This window comes from Panthera tigris, chromosome B2, assembly GCF_018350195.1.
Source record: "Panthera tigris isolate Pti1 chromosome B2, P.tigris_Pti1_mat1.1, whole genome shotgun sequence".
Taxonomy (NCBI): domain Eukaryota; kingdom Metazoa; phylum Chordata; class Mammalia; order Carnivora; family Felidae; genus Panthera; species Panthera tigris.
The window spans coordinates 74,669,691-74,693,907 of NC_056664.1; the positions used below are offsets into that span (position 1 = coordinate 74,669,691).

A 24,217-nucleotide genomic window follows, 5' to 3' on the forward strand; every position below is an offset into this window, starting at 1 on the left:
CCTTGATTCTCTTTAATTAACACCCATATTATTTCATTACGTGACAGAAATAAGCTTTGGAAGCAGGCTTTTGCAGGAGTGTCAGGGTATGAGGCCTTGGAAAAGGTCAGGTAATCTATATAGGGTAATAATTTACATGGATCCTTGGAGTCTAATTATTCTCCTACCCTGTAACAGGATAGAAATCTCTGATTGTGGGTAGTGATATATGTTTTCATTGGTTCAATAAATAGAGCTCCAGAAGTAAGGATTTTTAGATTTGTTCCCACGTCTAGAAACTATTGAGTGACTGTAGTACCTATCAGTCAAATTTCCTTTTTGAAAAGCAGGAATCCTACTTCACAGGAAGATCAGGAAGAAAATAAATGCAAGTGTTGAAGTTGTTTGGAAGGTAAGAAACTCAAGAGTTGGTTCATCATGAATAATTTGGTTAGATGACATCATCATGATACCAACCAAATGAGATAGAGTGGAACAGTCCAGGTGTCAGTAATGAAAAACTGTTTTGTTTTCTGAAGTTACAAAATCATATTTTACTATCCAGTATAATCACCTCTGATGCTTCTCTGATATGGGAAATACAATCGAAAACTTTTATTAAAATGGCATACTGTTTCCTAAATCACTATAAATTCAATTAAATGATTAAAACACAATTTTCATCATGCCATCTATTTTTCATTTTCATTCTTTGAATAAGTAAATGAACTGATGCTATGTAACACTGGCATTATGCAAGAGAAACAACTATTTAAATAATATTATGTTAATTTATTTTTAAAGCTTTCAGCACACTAAATACAATAAGATTTTAAAAGCCTCAATAATAATTCTTCCAAGTAATAAAAATAGAAATGTTCTGCCTTTTTTCAAAAAAGTGGTAGTCATGGGTATATTCAACCATCACGAAAACATTCATAATAAATCAGGTCCTTCCTACAATTTAAATATATCTAGATTAAATTAAACCCCAGCTATTACCCCCAGAACCTTCCTCACTCCCTTCAGAAACCACATGAGGTAGGGTCCATTTGTCTCAGAGCAGGGTAGAAAATTTCTCAGGAAGCCAGTATTTTGAGTATGGCCTTGAAGGCTAGGGTTTCTCACATTCTAAATTTATCTCTTTGAACACCCATCATTCTCTCTTCTGGTCACTGTGGCTTTTGAGGGGTTAAAGAAGCTGAAAGTAAAATTTGGGAATGGGTAGGGAGGATGGATTTTAGAGACGATGAAAGGAAGCCAAAGAGGTTAAAGTATTCTCAGAAAGTTCAAAGTAGGTATCCGAAGGATAACACAATATAAACACCATTTGGTAAGTTAAAAACATTATAGAAGTGAAACCATTTGCCAATACCATTACATTGTATTTGAGCTATTTGTTTTGCTTTGCTCAGCATGGTGCTAGTAAAGTCATACTTGGTGTTTTGACTCCATCCATGGCAGTTTCTCATGGTGAAAGCCTCTTTGGTTCTACATATACCCTCACCTTGGCCAGGACATTTATAAGAGGAATCAAGAACTGGTTACTCATCAGCATGACTATCACTATTAGCAAAACAATTCAGCAAAATGTACATGCCTTAGCATCTTTGTAAGCAAAGGTAGCACTTTGTGTAGTAAGAAATAGGGCCTCATCTAAAGAGGGGTTTGTCGTTTGTCCTGAATCTTGGTAGGTAACCCTTAAACCTATGGAATTTCCTGAGTGATAGGAATGTCTTTGTCATTCAGGGTGGACAAAGGTTCTTGGAACCACACCTGACAGTCGATGCTAGTAAGAGGACTCAGGGTGGGGACTGGCCACACCAGAAATACCAGTATGATTAGAGTGTTGGCTCTTGGGGCTACATGATATCAGCCTGACTTTCAGTGAGGTGGAGGGGGGAGGGGGGGGTTGGAGATTAAGTTCAACCACAGAGACAAGAATTCAGTCATTCCTATATACGGAAACTTCAATACAAACGTGGCACACGTCCCCAGGTGCAGGGGAGCTTCCTGGGTTGGCAATACTGCATGTATATTGTTATCACGGATGCCAGGTGAGTAACACACTCTGGAGGGCAAAGAAGCTTCATACTTGGGACCTTCCCAGTTCCAGATTTCACCCTGCACATCTTTTCTTTTGGCTACATCTAATTTGTATCCTTTCACTATAATAAAACTGCAATACATTTCATGCTTTCCTGAGTTCTGTGTGTTATTCTAGGAAATTGTCTGAGAACCTTCAAATTTGTAGGCAGCTGGTCTGAAGTGAGAGGGTAGCCCTTGGGACTCTCAAACTTGTGGCTGGTGTCTGAAGTGAGGGCAGCCTTGTAGTTTGATAGGAGAATATAGGATTCAGTAGGCAGAGAGGGAAAGATTAGGACCTGAAGTCCCTGGGTGGAGGAAAACACCTATTTTGGAACAATGCGGGGAGCACCTGACCACAGCAAAACCCCTCAGGCTTAAGGTTTTTCTTAAGAATGTAACAGACCCCACCTACTCCCCCCTCAGGTTTTCCTTCAGGAATTGGACAAAAGACCTAGGTATGGCCCGAGACCACCCACATACAATGGAAACGAGCCAATCAGGAATGGACAACCCAGCACCTAGAGCTATCAAGCCAATAAGGGTAGAACCTAGGAACAAGGGGGAAGGGAAGGGAGGGCTGACCAGAACCTTATAAAACAAGGACCCTCACCTATAGTCCTCGGGCATTCACTTTCAAATGTCCCCTCTCTGTAAAGAGAGCTTTCCTACTATTCTTCCTTTCTGATCTTATACTCGAGTAAACTTTTGCCTGCTACTCATTTTGTGTCCACCTCTTCATTCTTCAAAGCGGCCAGACAACGAATCCCGGGTGTTGTGGTAAAAAATCCTGCAACAGTAGGGGCTGCTCCCCTGGACTCTGCAGTTTGGCTACTTGTTGTCATTAGTATCACAACGCCTGGGCAAACCTGGTGGTCTGGAGGACTGAGGTCCCTATCCCTGAGTTTACCTAACTCTGGAAACACATAATAAAACTACGAATCAGAAGTACTCATTTTTATAGAATAAATGCTCAGATACTTTAAATGTCTAGCTGTTCTCAGGAATTATTCCGAATTAAGTAGGAGAGGAATGGAGGGACTTAGGATAGGAAGTTACTTCTATTCATTTTTCTCACACTATTACTAATCTGTCTTTCATGTTCCCCTAACTTCTGAAGCAACAGATATAAGGATTATATCAGGTAAAAGATTAAAGAGTCTGCCACATGGCAGTTTTATACTCACACATAAATGTCATTATTTTGAGGACATTAAAAAACTGACCTGTGTGCCAGGTACAGCTGCAGCTCCAAAGGGTGGCCTCATCATGGGCTGTGCAAACATCACTGGCTGCTGAGGCATCATGGGCATGCCAGTCCCAGCCGGAGGCTGAAAAGGAAGAGTGGTTCACAGCCTAAGTGGAATCCACTATGGTCACATGATGGGGAAAAGATAGGATAAAATGGGCAGAGAGGGAAATGTTAGGACTTGGGGTCCCTGGGTGGGGAAAAACACCTATTTTGGAAGAATGTGGGGAGCACCTGACCACAGCAAACCCCCCATCAGGCAGAAGGTTCCTCTTAAGCATGTAGCGGACACCACCTACTCCCGTCAGGTTTCCTTCAGGAATTTGACAAAAGACATAACTAAAAATAAGTAGTAGACCATAAAGCATACGACCCACCAGGAGTGGTATGGCTGCAGACCACCCCTCATACAGTGGAAATGACCCAATCAAAAAGGAATGACTAGGCATTTAGAGTTACCAGCCAATAAGGGCAGGACCTGAGAAGAAACAAGGGGGAAGGAAAGGGGCCAAGCAAAACCCTATAAAAACAAAGCCCTTGGCCCACAGTCTGCGGGCGTTCACTTTCGAATGCTCCCTCTCTGTAAAGAGAGCTTTCATACTGTTCTTACTTTCTGATTTTACACTCTTCCAAACTCTTGCCTGCTGTTCATTTTACTCTGTGCCTTCATTCTTTGGAAGAGTGAGACAGCGACCTCCAGGTACTGAGGTAAAGAATCCTGTAACAGTAGTGCCTGACGTTTATGTCTTTAATATGTTTCTGAAAATTTTTGAGGAATGTAGGTCTGTGAGAAAGTATAACTTGTAATTTTGAACAATGGGTGCCGTAAGGCTGGCAGACGGCAGAGAATCACTGAGGTGCGGTGGAAGTCTGGCTGGCCACAGGGCATCCTTATCCCAACCAGGCTTTGTTGGTGATTATTTGTCTGCTGTAAGCATAATTCTTAAGAGATAAAGAATTGTCGATCAACTGTGTTGATTTATGGATCATAGTCCTAATATTTACTAGTGATAAAAGTGGTAAGTGAAAAGTGCTAGTATAATGATTAAGAGTTGATTTTGATAACTGAGCTAACAATATGTTTGGTAAGTATTACTCCAAAAATGACATAACTATTTACCATAGAAATTATCTTGATATAAGAACTTATTTTAAATATAAATATATTTTATTTGAGAGAGAGAGAGGGAGAGAGAGAGTGTGAATGGGGGAGAGAGGTGGGGGGGGTGGGAGAGGGGGAAAGGGGGAAAGGGAGAGGGAGGGAGGGAGGGGGAGAGAGAGAGAGAGAGAGAGAGAGAGAGAGAATCTTAAGCAGGTTCCACACTCAGTGCAGAGACCATGTGGGGCTCGATCCCACAACCTTGGGACCATGACCTGAGCAGAAAACCAGGAGTTGGATGCTCAAGTGACCAAGCCACCCAGGCACCCCAATTTTAAATATTTTCTAGCTGACTTTGTCATGTCATGTGTAGACTTCCTAATGTTTAAAGCAGACGACTTAATTTTTTGAGTTTTACTTTACTGTATTCAGGGAAGAATTATATTCTGTAGTAGTATTTGTTAATACAGGATTTGGCAAAGGCCTCAAAAATGTCAATTAACAATTTTTAGCACAAGTCGCCACTCACCATTCCAAATCCTGCTCCAGGCTGTCCAACAGATGGGGCCCCGGCAACAGGAGGAACTGAACTGGTAGGAGGTACAGCTCCTTGCTACCAAAAAAAATCACAACACACACACACACACACACACACATACCACCAACAACAATGACAAACAAAAAGAACCAACATAATTTGGTTTTAAAATGACAGAATATAATTTTAAAATACATTCCCCTTTAAATATGTGTGGGTATGTAAAGAAATATCCCATTTTAGTTTTACATTAAAAAAAATGGCTCTAGCACCATGCTAATGATATGAACAAGGTTACTAACTTGATGTTCACTGTTGTCTTATTTGGGCTCACTGGTTTAAAGCCTACTCACAGCATTGGCCTTCCTCTCTTCCTCCTCTTACAATTCTCTTCCACCCTCACTGTAAATGAGTTGAGTTTCTCTAAGCATGTCTTTTCCTATCATTATATCCTCCTACAGGTACTGGGCTAGACATTTGAAAAACATGTCTTCATTTACATATCAATGCTTGGTTTCCATTGCCCCCCCCCCCATTTTTGGATTCTTTTCTGTGTTATACTTCTCTCTGAATTTTGATGGCTCTACATTTGCTCAAGGGCCAAAATTAAATCCAAGTTTTAGGAAGCATTTAGAAGACTGCACATTACATAATAAAGCACAAATATCCCATTTCAGATACAGGTCTGACAGCTTTTAGTTATACAACAAATCTCCTAATATTTTCCTTATGTTTAAAACTAACCCTACTGCAATCCCTTAAATTGAACTCAACTATTAGAGCAAAATCCTAATTAAAAAAGAAAATAGTGATGTCAGCAAAAATGGTGAAGTAAGGAACTCTGAAAGTCTCCCCAATCTATAAAATAGGTAGAAAAACAGGCAAAACCTATTAGAACCAACTATTTTAGAACTCTGAAAACTAACCAAAAGCTTGCAGTAATCAAGAAAGTACTTATTCAAGAAAATCAGCTGGATCTTGGCAAGAGTAGTGAGCTCTGTGGCATCCTAACTTACCCAAGTTTCACCCACTGTTCTTTAGCATAGCTGTAGTCTTGAAATTAACAGCTTATGTCTTCAGTAATAGTACCAGAGGGAGTAAAATATATTTAATTATTTATTTTGTCTCGTCTGTGTGGCTCCCTGGAAAGACTGGCTCAAAAGGCTTGTCTTTGTCTCACCAAACAGGGAATGCACCTAGTGCTAAAGTTGTTAAGCACTTTTGGGGGAAGCCATTTGTGGAAGCCATTTACAGGCAAATGTTTTAGTTGTTGCTGTCTGAGGCAATGGATAACAGGGCAAAAACAGTAGACTAAACAAAAACCTTGGGAGGAAAGGCTGGAGAAGGAGATGTGGGGATTAAAGGTTTAAAAATCTCAGACATACTCCTGGGAATCTGGAAGACCATGCACACGCCCAGGGCTGTGTGCAGGGTCAGGGAAGACAGGAGAGAGCCCCCAGCTGACCCTGAGGCTTTGCGCAAGCTGTAAGTGATTGTTAAGGCAGGGTTGCAAACTGCCTGGTTGACTCTGAAGACCTGCCCCAGCACACACTCAGAGCTCCTCTACAAAGACTGGGAGATATTCTGGTTCAAGGAATTTAAGTAATCTCTGCCTAATCATTAGCTCATCACTTAGCTAAAGGAGCAGAGACTTCAATGGCCACACATAACAAAGAACAGAGACTACAGAATTAGTTCAGAATGGTCACTAAACAATCAAAACAAACAAATAAACTATATTTATAATTTATATAAATTATAAAGAGTAGCCACAACAAACCCTTAGGTAACAGATAGAATTTGATTTCTAGAGTAGACACATTATAATATTCAAAATGTCTAGGTTTCAACAAAAAAATTCTGAGACATACAAAGAAATAAGAGCATATAGCTCATATGCAGGAGAAAGATCTCAACTCAATAAACTAAACTTCCACACTGAGAAGCTAGGAAAAAGGAAACAAACTAAACCCAAAGAAAGCAGAGAAAGGAAATGATAAACACGAGAGTAGAGACAAAGTACAAAAACAGATTGAAGAAGTTATAAAAGAAATCTAAATAAATTTATAACAAATGAAGAGACTATATCAGTAATCAAAAAACTTCCATCAGTAATCAAAAAAGTCCTGAACCATATGATAATCTCAATAGCAGTAGAAAAAGCTTTTGACAAAATACAATATCTATTGATGATCAAAACTCTCAACAAAGTAAACTGAGAGAGAATATACCTCAACATAATAAAGGCCATATATGAAAAACTCACAGCTAACATCATACTCAATGGTGAAAAACTTAAAGCTTTTCCTTTAAGATAGGGAACAATACAAAAATGTCCACTCTGATCACTTTCATTCAACATAGCACTGAACGTCCCACCTGTAGCAATCAGACTAGAAAAAGAAATAAAAGGCATCCATATTGGTAAGGGAGAAGGAAAACTCTCACTATTTGCAGACGATATGATACTATATGTAGAAAACCCTGAAGACCCCACCAAAACACCATTAGAACTGATAAATTAATGCAGTAAAATGGCAGGATATGAACTCAATATAAGAAATATTATGCTTCTCTACACTAATAACAAAGCAGCAGAAAGAGAAATTAAGAAAACAACTGCACCAGAAAGATTCAAATGCCTAGGAATAAACTGAATCAAGGAAGTGAAAGATCTATACCCTGAACACAAGAAGACATTGATGAAAGAAATTGAAGATGACACAAACTCATGGAAAGATATACCTTGCTCATGGACTGGAAGAATTAATACTGTTAAAAAGCCCATATTACTCAAAGCCATCAACAGATCCAATGTAATTCCTATCAAAAAACTAACAGCATTTTTCACAGAACTAGAACTAATCCTAAAATTTGTATGGACTACAAAACACCTCAAATAGGCAATGCAATCTTGAGAAAGAAGAACAAAGGTGGAAGTATCATAATACCAGATTTCAAGTTATACTACAAAGCGATAGTAATCAAAACAGTATGATACCGACACAAAAACAGATACTAAGATCAAGGGAACAGAAGAGAGAGCCAAGAAATAAGCCATGCTTATCTGGTCAATTAAGGAGGCAAGGAAATACAATGGAGGAAAAGACAGTCTTTTCAATAGACAGTGTTGGGAAAAATGGACAGGGACATGCAAAAGAATGAAACTGGACTACTTTCCTATATCATACACAAAAATAAACTCAAGTGGATTAAAGACCTAAATGTAAGACCTGAGACCACAAAGCCTCCTAAAAGAAAACAGGCAGTAATCTCCTGGATATCGGCCTTAGCAACATATGTATGGATATGTCTCCTCAGGCAAGAGAAACAAAAGCAAAAATAAACCTGAGACTACACCAAATAAAAAGGTTTTACATAGCAAAGGGAACCAAATCAGAATCAACAAAACAAAAAGGCAACCTAGTGAATGGGAATAGATAATTGCAAATAATAGATCTGATAAGGGGTTAATATCCAAAGTATATAAAGAATTTACACAACTCAACACCACAAAGCTAAACAATCTGATTACAAAATAGGCAGAGGACCTGAACAGGCATTTTTCCAAAGAAGACCTACAGATGGTGAACAGACATATGAAAAGATGCTCATCATCACTTATCCTCAGGAAAATGCAAATGAAAACCACAATGAGACATCACCTCACACGTGTCAGAATGGTTAATATCAAAAAGACAAAGAGATAACAAGTGTTGGTGAGGATGTGGAGCAAAGGGAACCCTCGTGTGCTGTTGGTGGGAATGTAAATGGGTGCAACCACTGTGGAAAACAGTATGCAGGTTTCTCAAAAAACTTAAAGTAGAAATACTGTATGACCCAGTGATTCCACCACTGAATATTTACCCAAAGAAAATGAAAACACTATTTCAAAAAGATATATGCACCGTTATGTTTACTGTAGCGTTATTTATAATAGCCAAAATATGGAAGCAACCTAAGTGTCCATCCAGAGATGAATGGAAAAAGAAGATGTGGTATATATGGACTAGAATATTACTCAGCCATAAAAAAGAATGAGACCTTGCCATTAGTGACCTAGAGGGTATGTGCTAAGTGAAATAAGTCAGAGAAAGACAAATATCATAAGATTTCACTTAAATGTGGCATGTAAAAACCCAAACAAATGAACAAACAAAAACACGGATTCTTACATATGAAGAACTGGTAGTTGCCAGAGGGGAGGTGGATGGGCAAAAAGATGAAGGGAATTAAAGGGTACACACTTCTAGTTATGAAAAAAGTACAGCATGGGGAATACAGTCAACAATAAAAAAAAACTTATGCCACAGAAAAGCCCAGAACTGGATGGCCTCACTGGTGAATCCTATTAACTATAAAGAAGAATTAATATTAATCCTTCTCAAGCCATACCAAAAAAAAAAAAAGTTGTGGAATACTTCCTAATTATTGTTTGATGCCAGTATTGCCCTGACACCAAAGACAAACAAGGACATTAGAAGATTATAAATCAATATCCTTTATGAACACTGATGCAGAAATTCTTGACAAAATACAAGCATACTAAATCCAGTAGATATTAAAAGAATTATATGCCATGACCAAGTGGGATTTATCCTAGAAATGTAAGGTTGACCCAGTCAATGTAATATGTCATATTGATAGAATATATAAAAAAAAAAACATAATCATATAAGTAGATGCAGAAAAAGCATTTGACAACATCCAACATCCTTTCACGACAAAAAACAAAAAAATCCACTCAACACACATGATAAGATAGGAAATTCCTCAACCTGAATAAGGGCATCTACAAAGAACACATGGCTATCATCATACTTAATGCTGAATGACTGAAAGCTTTCTCCTTAGAATAAAGACAAAAGTGCACTGGAAGTTCTAGTTGTGGCAATCAGGTAAGAAAGAAAGAAAAAGCATCCAGAAAGAAAAAAAGAAATTAAACAATCTCTATTTGTAGATGACATCACCTTATATATACAAATGTCTAAGGAATCAATATACCAAAAAACCCATTAGAACTAATAGACAAATTCAGCAAAGTTGTAGGATACAACATCAATATGCAAAAATCAGTGTAGTGTTCACTGTATGCTAGCAGTGGACAATAAAAAAATATAATTAAAAGGACAATTCATTTACAATAGCATTAAAAACAATAAAATACTTAGAATAAAATTAAAAGAAGTACAAGACTTGGGGCATCTGGCTGGCTTAGTGAGAAGAGTGTGCAACTCTTGATGTTGGGGTCATGGGTTGGAGTCCCACATTGAGCAAAGAGATCACTAAAAAGAGAAACTTAAACAAAGGACAAGACTTGTTGAAACTTTGTTAAACAACTTGTTAAAACACTGTTGAAATAAAAAACTTAGATAAAGAGAAAGATATCCTGTGTCCAAGGATTAGAAGACGTAATATTGAGATAGCAATATTTCTCAATTGCTTTATACATTTAGTGTAATCCCTATCAAAATTTCAACTGTTTCTTTTGGAAAAATGGACATTCTGAACCTAAAATTTTTGTGGGAATGCAAGAGATCCAGAATAGCCAAACAGTCTTGAAAAAGAACAAATTTGGAGGACTCACACTTCCTGGTTTTAAAATTTAATTCAAAGCTACATCAAAACAGTGATGGTACTGGCAGAAGGACAGACATATAAATCGATACAACAGAATAAAGATTCTGGAAATAAACCCAGACATCTATGGTCAACTGATTTTTGCCAAGGATGGCAAGGCCAATAAATGAAGAAGAGTCTTTTCAATAAATGGTTTTGGGAAAACTGTATTTCCACATGCAAAATAATGAATTTGGACCCCTGTGCCATACCATATATGAAAATGAGCCTAAAATAGGTAAAAGGGCTAATGTAAGAGAGAAAAGTATACAAACTCTTGGCAAGAAACATAAGTGTAAATCTTCAAGATCTTGGATTAGGCAACTGTTTCTCAAATATGACACCAAGAGCACAAGCAACAAAAATAAATAAATTGAAGTTTATCAGAATTAAAATCTTTGAGGGCACCTGGATGGCTTAGTTGGTTAAGCATCCAACTTCAGCTCAGGTCATGATTGAGTTCGAGTCCCATGTTGGGCTCTGTGCTGTCAGTGCAGGGCCTGCCTGGGATTCACCTGTCTCCCTCTCTCTCTGTCCCTTCCCAGCTCTATCTTTCAAAATAAATAAATAAACTTAAAAAATTCAAATCTTTTGTGCATTAAAGGACACACACTATCAAGAAAATAAAAAGGCAACTCATAGAATGGGAGAAAATATTGGCAAATCATATACAGTATTTAATAAGTATCTAGTTTCTAGAATACATAAAGATTTCTTAGAACTCCATAATAAAAAGACAGCCCAATCATAAAATGGGCAAAGGATATGAAGATATTTCTCAAACAAACAAACAAAAAACCAAACAAACTAATGGCCAAGAAGCACATAAAAAAAGCTCAACCTCATTTATCATTAGGGAAATCTGTATCAAAACCACAACTGAGACCCTACGTATTGCTGGTGGGGATGTAAGATGACGTGGCTGCTGTGGAAAAGTTTGGCAGTTCTTCAAAAGGCTCAGTGGAGGGGCGCCTGGGTGGCTCAGTCGGTTAAGCGGCCGACTTCGGCTCAGGTCATGATCTCGCGGTCCGTGAGTTCGAGCCCCGCGTCGGGCTCTGTGCTGACAGCTCAGAGCCTGGAGCCTGTTTCAGATTCTGTGTCTCCCTCTCTCTGACCCTCCCCCGTTCATGCTTTGTCTCTCTCTGTCTCAAAAATAAATAAACTTAAAAAAATAAAATAAAAAAAACCAAAAAAACAAAAGGCTCAGTGGAGAGTTACACATGACCTAGTAATTCCATTCGTAGGTATACACCCAAGAGAACTGAGGACATATATTCACACAAAAACTTCTTTACAAATTACAGAAGTATTTTTCATAACAGCCAAAAAGTAGAAATGACACAAATGCCCATCAGTTGAAGAAGGTGGTATATCCAAATTCAGCCATAAGAAATGAGGTACTGATACGTGCTACAACATGGATGAACCTTGAAAATGTCATGCTAAGTAAAAGAAGCCAGGCATCAAATGCTCCATATTATAGGAGTCTGATGATATGGAATACCCAGAATAGACAAATCTATAGAGTAAATTATTAGATGCCAGGGGATAGGGAGAGGTGGGAATTCAAAGGGATTGTGTTTCTTTTTGGGGTGGTGGAGCTATTCTGGAGTTAGACAATAGTGACAGTTTTAAAACTGTAAATATACTGAAAATCACTGAATATATACTGAATGAATATTCACTTTAAAGTTGTGAACATGGAGAATTTAATGTTTATGTAAATTTTATCAAAAAAATTAAAAACAAAACAGGTAAACAGGTATTATACTTCAGATTCACTCCTTACTCATCATTTCAACAGGTTAGGTAACAGGCTGTTCAGAATCATATCATTTATCAGGATTGAATTATACAATGATAACTGTATTATTTACCAGAATTGTTATCATTAGAACTTCAGGCTATGAAAAAAAAAAGATTTTTGTTAGTTATCAAAATAAAATGAACTTGTGGAAATTGCTGATCAAATAAATAGGTCAAATAATTTAAATATAGTCTAAGTTTTCCATTTTGCTTGACCAGATTAACCCTTAATAATTTACTCCCCAAATATTATTTGTCCTAAGGTCCTTTTTTATTTATTATTATTGTTTTCTTTTCAACATTTTACCGAATGCTTCATATGTAGGCACACGAAGGTTAGTTGTTTTTAGGGAAAGAAATGTGGATTCTGTGGCCCCCTGCCAAATGCGTATGTTTCTGAACTGCAAGAATCTTCCCAGTTCGTAGGATGGAAACTTAAGTGAGTATTGGAAAACAGGAAAAAGTAATCCTGGAAGCACAGGGCTCTTGATGGCCATGATGACAGAGCCCTGCCAGCAGACATGTTTAAAGTATTCAAGTCCTGTTAAGATTTTTAGATCTAACTTGAGTTCTATGATCTGAAAAATTCTACAGCTGTACCTCCAAGCAGCAGTTGAGGGAAATCTGAAACAAACTGGGAAGGTAACCTTAGCTCTTGTCTATCAATAGAAACTTTAGAAGGTAGCAGAAGGATGCTCACCCTCACACCTGCTCTTTCATATCCTACTCAAAAGGAGAGGCCTGCAGATTTACCAGAGGACACGGAAACACTGCTTTGCTGCTTCCAAGGCAGAAGTTTTATTTCAGTTGTCTCTCTTCCTTTGCTTGAATATGCTTAAAAAAAGAGACTCAGACATATTTAGGGAAGCGGAAGCAGCATTTTATGAAAGAATGGGGTGGAGAGAAGAAGCCAGAGGCCTTCTTATGTAATTAAGCCAGAATAGTTTCTTAAGTCAAAGCAAAGCCAGAGCTTTGTTATAGAAGAAGAGCTTTGCAGTAAATGGGTAAATGGCAGTACATTTATATAGACAACATATAAGACTTAGAGTTAATGAAGATAAAATAACTCTGCATTTGACCGCCTTTATATTGTTGTCTAAAAAGTCAAGGAAAATAACAAAAAACCAGAAAGAAACAGAACAACATGTGACTCTGCCTTCCTGATAAATTATTTCTGTTGGTCTAGTTTCTCTTTCCACAGCTGTTGTGGATACTTCATGCTAAAGTGTACTGTCTTTTACTTCCTGGAGTTTAATTACTAACAACTTAACATCTTCTGCTTCATAAATAAAAATAAGGAGTTTGGAGTTAAAAAAAAAAAAGAGAGAGAATATCAATCTCATTCTCAGTGACGGTGCCTGCTAATCAGATAATGAGTAGCCTTGTTGTCCTGAAGAAGCAGACCAGCTGTAAATTAAGTATCTGATGAATCTGTAACCTTGTATGGTGAAAATCTTGATCTCAGGAGAGGTGCTGACCAAGGAAGGTCTCCAACTTAATACTATTACTAAAGTAGTTCTCCCTCCTTCTGCTTCTTGGTTAAATGGCCTCATTGTTTAGTGACCGCCCCATTAAGAAACCCGGGCAACCACTGTCTTGTAGCTTCATTCACAGTGATCCCCTGTGTGGATTCTACCTGAGATTTTCTTCCTTGTCTTCCTTTCCACCCTCACCTGTGGTTCTCAACCACTTTTTTGTTTATTCTTTTTTTTAAGCCTACAGCTTATCTGCCAGATACCCAAGCTTTCCTCCAGTCTATCTTTAAACTCTGTTATCACTGTAACTGTTCTGAAATTAACCTGTTAAAAAAACAATGAAAAGTTTAAGCCTGCTAATAAGGGCAATACACTAAAGTATAAACCTCTCAGAACAACACATGAGGTCTCTTTAGACCTCTTTTAAAGAGAATAAGAAAATTAGTTTCTTTAATTTGGTAATGATAATATAAATCGTGAAATTTAATGTCAATATGTGGTATTCATTGATGAGATAACAAAAGGCAAGCTGAGGGCAAAAATCTCCCCAAGGTGGGAGAGGGACATATTTAACATTTCTCGGGCACTCAAGACTGCCCAGGAACAAAGGAAGGAAAAAGCCAATGGTTAACTGCTAAAGATCACAGTCATGGAGGACATGAAACTTCATCAGTTTGTCACTGTCTTAATGACTTACAAGAAAAGCACAATCTTGAGAATAGTCAGACCTCCAGAAACCTATAGACTCAATTTCCTGGAGCCCTAATGTCACCTTCCCTTCCGTAAGACAGAAAACCCTATTATAATCAGTCACTCCTCACACTTACAATGGGGCTTTTTCTGCCCATGGGTCCTATCTCTGTACTTCAATAAACAACTTTTTTGCACCGTAAAATATCTCAAAAATTCTTTCTTGACCATTGGGCTCGGTGATCCCGCATCAGTATAAATTGTAGTTTGATTAATACTATTAGTATTGTTTAGTGGTAAATTTTAGTTCAAATGGCCCTTTTCAGATTGGTTTACACTTATTTATAAAATTATAATAAAACTTTATATATAAACACATTACTATTTATCAAATTATTCAAAAGAAAACATGTTTAAATTCTATAATTCAGGTATTGAAATTAATTTATGGAGCATGATTAATTTTAATAAAGTCTACCTAAAATGTTTATATTCTAATTTATACTAATTCACTTCTATGCATGTTTGGCTGGGGTTGGTGGGTGATGGTTAGGAATTAATTCAGGCAACAAGGAAAGGTTTGCATCAAGAAAGCCTTAGTAAAGAGTGACTTAGGTGAAGGTAGTAAGCAAAGCTGAAAAATTACAACTGAGCTTGGGAAACAGTGACTAGCCCAGTTTAGCCAAAAATGGAGCATATACAGGAAAACAGTCAATTTTGCTGCCTTAGGAAACATCCTTTTTGTGGTAACAAATCTCACAAAGTGATAGTCTTTACTTCCAGTGATACACTCTTTCCCAGAGTGAATGATTGGTATTAATAGAAATTTAATACACAAACATGAAATCTATTTAAATTTTATAGAAAAGATGGTGTTAGTATTTCAGTTTAAAAAGTGGTAAGCAGAATTAATAGAGTTTTAAAATCAAAGTCCATTTACACAACAGAAAACTGCCCAATCTTTCTGGTAAGAAAAAAAAAGTTTTCATTACTTCTTAAGACAATTAGGCGACAGAAATGGGAGCAAAATATGGATAATTACCAGTGATACTGAATTATTTTGAAAAGTTATTTCCATAACTGTACAAATATAGAAGTAATATCTAAAGAAGCATAAATACTATTTTGAAATAATGAAAATAAAAAAATGGGCCACAATCTATTAATAGAAAGTCAATGAAATTTGCATTTTGGTAAATATCGCATCCTGCTTATGTCCCCTCAATGTGGATGAAAAAGTACAATGTCAGTAGCAAACCTAAACAAAGTGCACTCTGTCCCATGCTTGGAAACTGGCAAATTGTCAGCACTGCCCTGGGCCCTGGTGGCTACGTACCAAAGGTGCACTTGGTGGAACACCTGCTGACCAGGTTGCAGGGGCGACTTTGGGCTGCCAGTTGGCTCCACCCGTCAACTTTTTCTCTCCAGCATTCCACTGAAGGTCGCCCCTAAAATCAAGCATGCAAAAAAACAAACATATGTATTAAAAACACACTACTCAGAAAACAATGTGTGTGGCTCCTTAGATACTTTTATTTGGGATTAGATGTAGTCTGTTTAAGGCAAGTGGTAATAAGGAGAACAAATTAAACTTATAGAGGAGTCTTACTGTATTGTATCTAAGACAGTATAAAAAAGCATTTGATAAAAAATGATTTAGAGTTTGGATCTCAATATTTATTGAGCCTCTATAGATGCCAGGCACTGTTGTAAACACTTGGGATTATTAGTGAAGAAAATGAAGATCCTGATCCTAGAGGAACATGCATTCTTCCAATAGAAGAATGTGCCACAAAATTCAACCAAATTCCTCACTGGTTACAAAAACTTCCAAATATCATAAATACTCTATACTTTATCAAATATCTGTAGTTTGTTTCATCCATCATGGCACTTCTTCTAGATGTCGGAGGGTTCATCAGAAGGTTTCACACAACTGCATCATGACTACAACCTGCCTTACAGTGACTGTCAGATATATCTACTGTAAAATGCATCCCAATTTCAAAGGTACTGAAATGTGCATCTAAAGAGAGGGTACATCGTTGACCATTCTTTCTATCCTTCCTTAAAATTGATCCTCCATGACAGACTTTTAAAAACCAATGTTAGCTAGGAATAGTGTTCTAGAATTTAAAGCTATTAAAGCATTCAAACCATAATTCTGAAGTATTTCTAGCTATAATTTAGTGACAATCTTGGAGACCAAAACAGATTGTTCCTTTTCCTTGCAGAGCCAACAGTTTGGAGGTTCCAGTAGAATAATAACAAAAACAAAAGTCCAGAATGCAGTAAAAACCAATTTTGAAATTACTGAGCTCGAGAATAAGTTATTACTCCAATGCATTTAATCGTCTCAAATAAATGTAAATACACTGCCACAAGAAAACCAGATAATTTCAAAAATACTTACTTTTTCGATGTGGTACCAGAAATTCCAAGATCTATAAAAGGATAAAAGAAAAAAGAACTTAAACCTCTATACTCAGCTTAAATGATATGACATTTAAAAGATCAAAGAGAGTTCTAGAAAAAGTCCACATTTTGCCTAAGAATGACTGTATTCAATTTTACAAAGGAGAAACTATGTTAGGAAACATGTTCAGAAATCTAACATTTTCTTTTACTTCACATTATACTTAAGGATCACATTTTAATGTCAGCTGGTATCTAGGAAAGAGTAAACACAGCACGCTTGAGACTGTTCTCTTAAAAGGCCTATGTGGCTGGCATCTAGGAACCCAGCTTAGTAAACTGTTCTCCATGCTGCGGTAATACTTTTCCTAATGATAAGGGTGGCTACTGTGTCTAAACTGTTTGTACAAACAATGTGGTTTATGCTGAACACCTGCTTTCCTTCTTTCTGCGAGACTGAAATTTTGGGCTGTGTTAAGCAGAGTGCCTACATGATCAGCATCCGATAAAAGACCTGGGTGTGGAGTCTCTACAGGGCTTCCCTGGGCAGAAATATCACACGTGTTGCTGCATTTTTGTATGCTTTTCCCCTCCTGGGAAGGGGAGAGCATAAGGAAGTCGGTATATGGATACTCCCAAACTTGCCTGTGTCTTTTGCCCTAATGATCCAGCTGTGTGTCCTTATTATGCTGCTGTAATAAATCTTAGCTGTGAGTACAACTATGTGCTGCTGAGTCCTCTGAATTCTAGTGGATCTCTGAATGTGAAGGTGGTCTTGGGGACTCCTGACATAATTGGCTTACTCATTCCACTCTAATCTCAATTCACGGATTACTTCAGCAAATATTTATTGAGCCTCCATAGACGCCAGGCACTGTTGTAAGCACATAGGATACATTAGTAAAGAAAACAAAGATCTTGATCCTAGGGGAATGTGCATTCTAATAGAGTGAGATGGAGAATAAAACAATAAAATAATAAAGTAAATTATGTAGGCTACTACAAGGTGATAGGAAAGCCTACAGAAATAAGCAAAGGAAGAGCAGGGCACAAGGGATCTGGTCAGGTAGGATGAGGGTGATGGGCATTAAACAGGGTGTTCAGGGAAGGCCTCAGGGAGGTGAGATTTGAGCAAAGCTGGGCAGAGATGTATGGGAAGAGCTTCTAGGCTAGTTATATGGTATGCTCTGTAAGGGTAACTGTTTCAGGTCTGGAGAAACTGCCAAACTGCTTTCCACAGTTGCATTTTCACCAGCAATGCTAGAGTTTCAATGTCTCCACATTCTCATCAGCACTGTTTTTTTCTTTTGTTTTTGTTTATTTTATTTTTTTTAATTATGGCCATCCTAATGGGTGAGAAGTGATATCTCATGTGGTTTAGATACGCATTTCCCAGATGACTGGTGTGGAGCATCTTTTCATGTGCATATTGACCATACATATATCTTCTGTGGAGAAAGACCTATTCAAATCATTTGGCCATTTTAAAATTGGGTTATTTGGGGGCACTTGGGTGGCTCAGTCGGTTGAGCATCCGACTCTTGATTTTGGCTCAGGTCGTGATCTCACGGTTCGTGAGTTTGAGCCCGACATCACATAGGGCTCTGCGCTAACCCTGCAAAGCCTGCTTGGGATTCTCTCCCCCCTCTCTCTCTGCCCCTACCCACTCACTTTCTCTCTCTCTCAAAATAAAGAAACTTAAAAAAAATAAAATTGCGTTATTTGTATTTTCATTATTGAGTTGTAAGAGTTCTTTATTTATTCTGGGTATAAGTTCTTTAGCAGATATATGTTTTACAAATACCTTCTCCCATTCTGTGGGTTATTTTTTTACTTTCTTGATAGTGTCATTTGTAGCACAAAAGTTTTTAATTTTAACGTAGTTCTATTTATCTATTTTGATCTATTGTTGCTTGTGCTTTTGGTGTCATATCTAAGAACATTATCCAATCCAAGGTCACGAAGATTTGTTTACTAACACATTTTCTTCTAAGAGTTTTATAGTTTTGGCACTTATGATCCATACAGTTCTATGATCCACTGTGAATTAATTATTTTGCAGTAAGCAAAGTAATATTTTGGAGTTGAATTATCTAACTCCATCCTTCTGCACGTGGATGTCCAGCTATCCTGACACCATTTGTTGGAAAGATAATTCTTTTCCCATTGAACTGTATTGGCAACTTTGGTGATAACCAACTGACCACAGATGTATGCTTATTTCTAGACTGTTATTCTATTCCACTGAGGTATATGCACATCCCTAGGCAATACCACTTCTCTTAATTACTATAGCTTTGTAGTAAGTTTTAAAATCACTAAACGTGAGTCTTCCAAGGTTATTCTTCTTTACTTAGAATGTTTGGCTATTCTGGCTTCCTTGCATTTCCATACGAATTTTAGGTTCAACTCATCAAGCTCTATAAACAAGGAAACTGGAATATTGATAGGGGGTATGTAGATCTTTTTTTTTTTTTCAGTTTTGGAAGATATTTTATTAAAAAATACTTCACTTTTACTTAAAATGAAAAGGTATCGGCAGTGTGAACCCATTCACCTTAATAAAGAATCAATTTCAGGGTTAAAAGGAAAGGCAAGTCTTTATACTAGCTGCCCTCATCTCCTAGGACTCTCTCTTTACCCATCTCTAGCCTCTGGTCTCCTTATTATTCCTCAAATATGACAGGCAGTTTTCTGCCCCAATGCCTTTGCACTGGCTATCTTCTCTGCCTGCAAATATTCTCCCTCAGATCCATGTGGTTCATTCCTTTACCTTCAGATCTTTGCTCAAAATATACCTTCTCAGGGAACCCAACTCCCCTCTGCAGTGTTCCCAACTCCTCTTCGCCCGGTCTGTTTCTTCCCCAGAATGCTTATGACCTCATGTACTACAGAACTTACTTATTTCAAACTGTTTGTCTCTCCCCTTCCTGAGCACCGTAAGAACAGAAATTTATACCTGTTTTGTTCACTGATTTAGCCTTAGAGCCTGGAAGAGTGCTTGGTAGTCAGTAAGTATTTGTTGAATGAGTAACCAAAATTCACATGGATGGTCAATTGTCATTATTTCAGTATTTAAGTTACTTTGTGTTATTTCCAAGTGAAATGAAAAATTAAGTACTTAGTATACATAATGTACTTGGTTTGACACTTGCATATGCTCTCTATCCCTTTAGTAATTTATATTAAAAACAGCATGGGTGCTGCTTGTGAAACAATGGCACAACAATTGTCTATCCTTCAAGGAACTGTACTGGGTAGAACATTAAGAATTTCTGTCCGCTCCTTGATATACTCACCTGTAAGTGAATCCAGAAACAAATATATACGAAAGGATAGAGAACAAAAATTCACATATGATACAGTAAAAAACCCAACAACAAACAACTGTATTACTCACTGCCTACTAAGCTGGCAAGAGATGAATCAAGGTCACTCCCAAGGGCTTTGCTTGCTGCCATGGCTGGACTGGGGGGTACCATTGAGATGGGTGCAGGCTGCCCGGCTGGTGCCATGGTTGGCATCAGTAGATCACCTAGACCATCAAACACTAAAAATCAAATAGACCAGAGTCAGAATAATTGGAAAAATAAGGCCATATGCAAACTTAGATGGAAATTGTCTTTTGAAAAACTATAAAACAAGTGAATGTACAATCTTACAAAAGAAGGCATGTAATTCACACTTTTTATGACTGTAACACGTAGAAGAACATGTCTACATATGTCTACCCATAAAGTACAGAAATACTAGTAAACATAAATAAAGATGGAAAAAAATCTGTGTAATGTACAGGAAAGAGCACAGATTTTGGGGTTGGAATTAGGCTCAGTTTAGTTGCATGCCTCACTAACTGTGTGAATTTGAGAAAATCACTGTCTGAGCTATAGTTTTCTCCTCTGAAAACTAATGGGAAGAATACTACTACCACATGGTCCTGTTGTCAAGATCAAATTAGATAATATATGTCATGTCTTTATTATAATGCTTCCTCTATATAGGCACTCAATAAGTGGTACTCTTATTAAAAACAATCACTAAAATACTTTTTTATTGAAAATGGTAGTAATTTACAGCAAAGCCTAGATAATGTACTCTCAGATCCTACAATGCTTATTTTGTTTTCCTATAATGCTTATCTTTAAAACAATTCTAAATGAGAAAGAAGGCTAGATCTCCTAGTTTCTTACGAAGTTAGTGGTGGAATAAAACCTGATCTAATGGTTAGTACCTAGTAATGAGTATATGACAAACAGTTGACCATATTTTAGAAGTAAAAAATTGTGACCCTCCCCCTCCTCATTATAGTAATCAATTTAGGTTCTAACTTTCAAGGAATGTTTAAGGGAAAAACTATTTTAAACATTAGAAATCATTCTATTATTGATGTTTCCTAATCACTATGTAACCAGTTACCACTTGTTTCATTCCTCAAATACAGAAAGACCATTCAAAATGCAGACTCAAAAGATCTACATAAATTGTTGCTAATATCTTATCCGCGTCGAAATTTTTGTGGGTAGTTTTTGTTAAAGAACTTTGAATATTTACCACAAACACTACCATACGGTAATTCTAAATTGGAAAGGGACAGCATTCAACTAGGCACTGGCAATAGAAGCAACCAAATTGTCAGGCAGGGGATATATTTAGGGTGTTTCTGAAGCACATTTAATTGCCAAAAACTCACCAATTGAAAATTTGTAGTAAGGACCCAGCATGGGAAGAGTAGAATGGAAGAGAATACAAACAAAATGACAGCAGGATGAAAGATTAAAGGCAGGCAAAGAATACTATTTGTGTCTCAACTTCATAAAACCGAGGGCCATGCAAGCTTCAGAGGGTGTAAGCAATAGCAGTTGGGAGTGTCCACACATTCGGATACTGCATAAAATGTTTGTTTTCCCTTAACTGTCTCTAAACCATGTGCACGTAAGCTCATGCAAACAGATGGTGTGTGTGCCGTTAGATCTCTGCTAAAAATTTAAAACAGAAACACAGAAAAGGATTACAGGTTATCCTTAAATCTTCTAAAATGTACTGAAATATTTACTTAAAACACAGAATAAAAGATTTATTAAAGTTTTAAAACCAGGTCGCCACTCAGTATTTGCTTATGAGTTTTCTGATATCACACTAACCTTAGGTGGCATATTTTATAATCAGAACAAATGCAAAGAACGTTTGAAAGTCACTGCCTCACCTGATGGATCAAAGGAGCTGCTGCTAGAAGTTGAAGGCGTTGTTCCAAAAGCTGCTTCAAAATTGGGCTGCAGCAGGTTATTCTGAGCTGGAGTCACCGGTGATGGAGAAGGGGCCATAAAAGAACCCCCAAATCCTGGGGGGAAAGAAACAGTTCCAGAAAAATATAAGCAGAAACAACTAAACGTAGGTAAAGGCAAGAAAAACAGAGTCAGGAAGAGTTACAGAAGACTGAGAAGGAATTGAATGCAGGTAGATGAGAAGTCAATGAAACCTGGATGTTAGTTTTTTAAAAGGTTTTTCACATATCTTGATATCTGTCATGTATTTTTAAATGATTTTTACTGATTTTCTAAAATTCAAGTATAACATTCAGTGTTTTACTAGTGTTTCAGGTATATAATATTGTGAATCAACAATTCTATACATTACTCAGTGGTCATCATGATAAGTATTCTCTTTAATCCCCATCAGCTACTTCACCTATCTTCCCCCCACCGTGCCCCCCACCCCCAATCTCCCCTCTGGAAACTGCTGGTTTTGTCATGTATTAATGAGATCTAATTTAATTAGAAATGAAATAGCACATAAGAATATATCTCAACCCTGGCTGAGAGAACCTGGGGCAACCAAATCTATCATTACAATGGAGCTACACAGAGCTAAGAAGGTCCCAATAGGGTTCAAATGGAGATAATTTCAATACATTAAAATTTTGATTCTTCAAATCACAGTATCAGGGAGCTAGAAAATGCTCAGTTGTACACACTGGCTAAGTATAATAATAAAATATAAATCATAAAAATATTCATGCACTCTACCACCAAATCCTTCTTAACATCTTTCATACATGTTCTTATCCCAGTGCTGCTACTGCTAAGTGTGGGCTTCCCTCACTCAGCTCTCAGGATTCATCAATAGCCACCCAGAGGGGCTTCCTGCCTCTAGTCTGGACCTACTCCAATCTAGTCTCTGCAGTGCAGCTAGAGTGATCTTTCTGAGTGGAAAATGCTGACAAAGTTACTTCTCTAAATGGTGTCCTTCAATGGCTCTCCATAACTTTCAGATTCATCTAACGCAGATTCCTTTGCATAGTAATCAAGCTCTTCTGTCTCTGTTCCCTACCCCTTCCCTGCGAACTAGATTGCATCCATAACACCATCATGGTGACTCAGATGCCTACTCCAGGAAGGCCTCTTGGACTGATACTGTCACCCACTACTATCAGGCACAGCTATGCCCACTCCTCCCACCCCAAGTCCAAGTGAGTTAGTTACATGCTCTGCCTCTGTGCCCTCTGCATCTGATACATATCTTCATCCTATTCCCATCATATGTCTTTATTTCCACCCCCAAACCCCACTCTGGGGATGGCTTTTTGGTGTCAGGAACTGTGTCTCCTCCTGTTTTTCACTAATCAGCACAATGCCTAAAACACTGGATTAATGTTTACTGAATAAGGACACTTTTGAATACAAAAGGTGGGGAAAAATCAGAGGCCACTGTAAAGCAACCAAAATTCAAATTACTTATCTTTTGAAGGCTGGAAGCAAATAATTTCTCTCAACAGATAGAAGCAGAAGCAAAGCTCTCTCTGTATTGCTTCTTTATGAAACATACAACCGGAGAAGGCAGCAATTTCTTAATAGAGGATGCTCTATTATTAAAGAATTTTATTACTTCCAGAAGTCTTTTCTATATTTAGTTTGGGTGTAAATATTCCCTTCTAATCTAGCCGCATCTTTTCTTTTTCAGAAACTTCTTGCAAAAACATAACAAATGCTTTAAAAAATCCTTAAGCTTACATTCTGTAAAACCAGTTTATAATACTGAAAATGACTTTCACTGAAATTCTCCGATTACTATTTTCTAAAGCAGACAATAATGTTCAAGTCATGTTGCTCCTGGATATTGATAATGACACAAGTTTAGGCTTTCCTTACAGATGTATGAAAACAATGCAACTCAGAAAACTGTTACTTAATAGAGGATGGTCTTTAAAGTTCACAGTGGCTACCTGAGGTGACCTTTAGGATTTTAGTAACATAAGCATTGAAGAA

At 37.4% G+C, this 24,217-nt stretch overlaps 1 protein-coding gene across 4 annotated transcripts in view; it reads right to left on the minus strand.

Annotated features, from left to right (window-relative positions):
- The window catches only part of SNAP91 (synaptosome associated protein 91), a 144,371-nt gene that overhangs the window by 2,832 nt on the left and 117,322 nt on the right, over positions 1-24,217 (minus strand). For all 4 annotated transcript variants that reach the window (XM_042986748.1, XM_042986747.1, XM_042986746.1 and 1 more), the window contains 6 exons: positions 22,159-22,293; positions 20,356-20,505; positions 16,954-16,984; positions 15,877-15,988; positions 4,942-5,025; positions 3,291-3,395 (listed from right to left, as the gene is read on the minus strand). In XM_042986748.1, the coding sequence (XP_042842682.1) occupies positions 3,291-3,395; positions 4,942-5,025; positions 15,877-15,988; positions 16,954-16,984; positions 20,356-20,505; positions 22,159-22,293 (617 nt within the window). The remainder of the gene's footprint in view (positions 1-3,290; positions 3,396-4,941; positions 5,026-15,876; positions 15,989-16,953; positions 16,985-20,355; positions 20,506-22,158; positions 22,294-24,217) is intronic.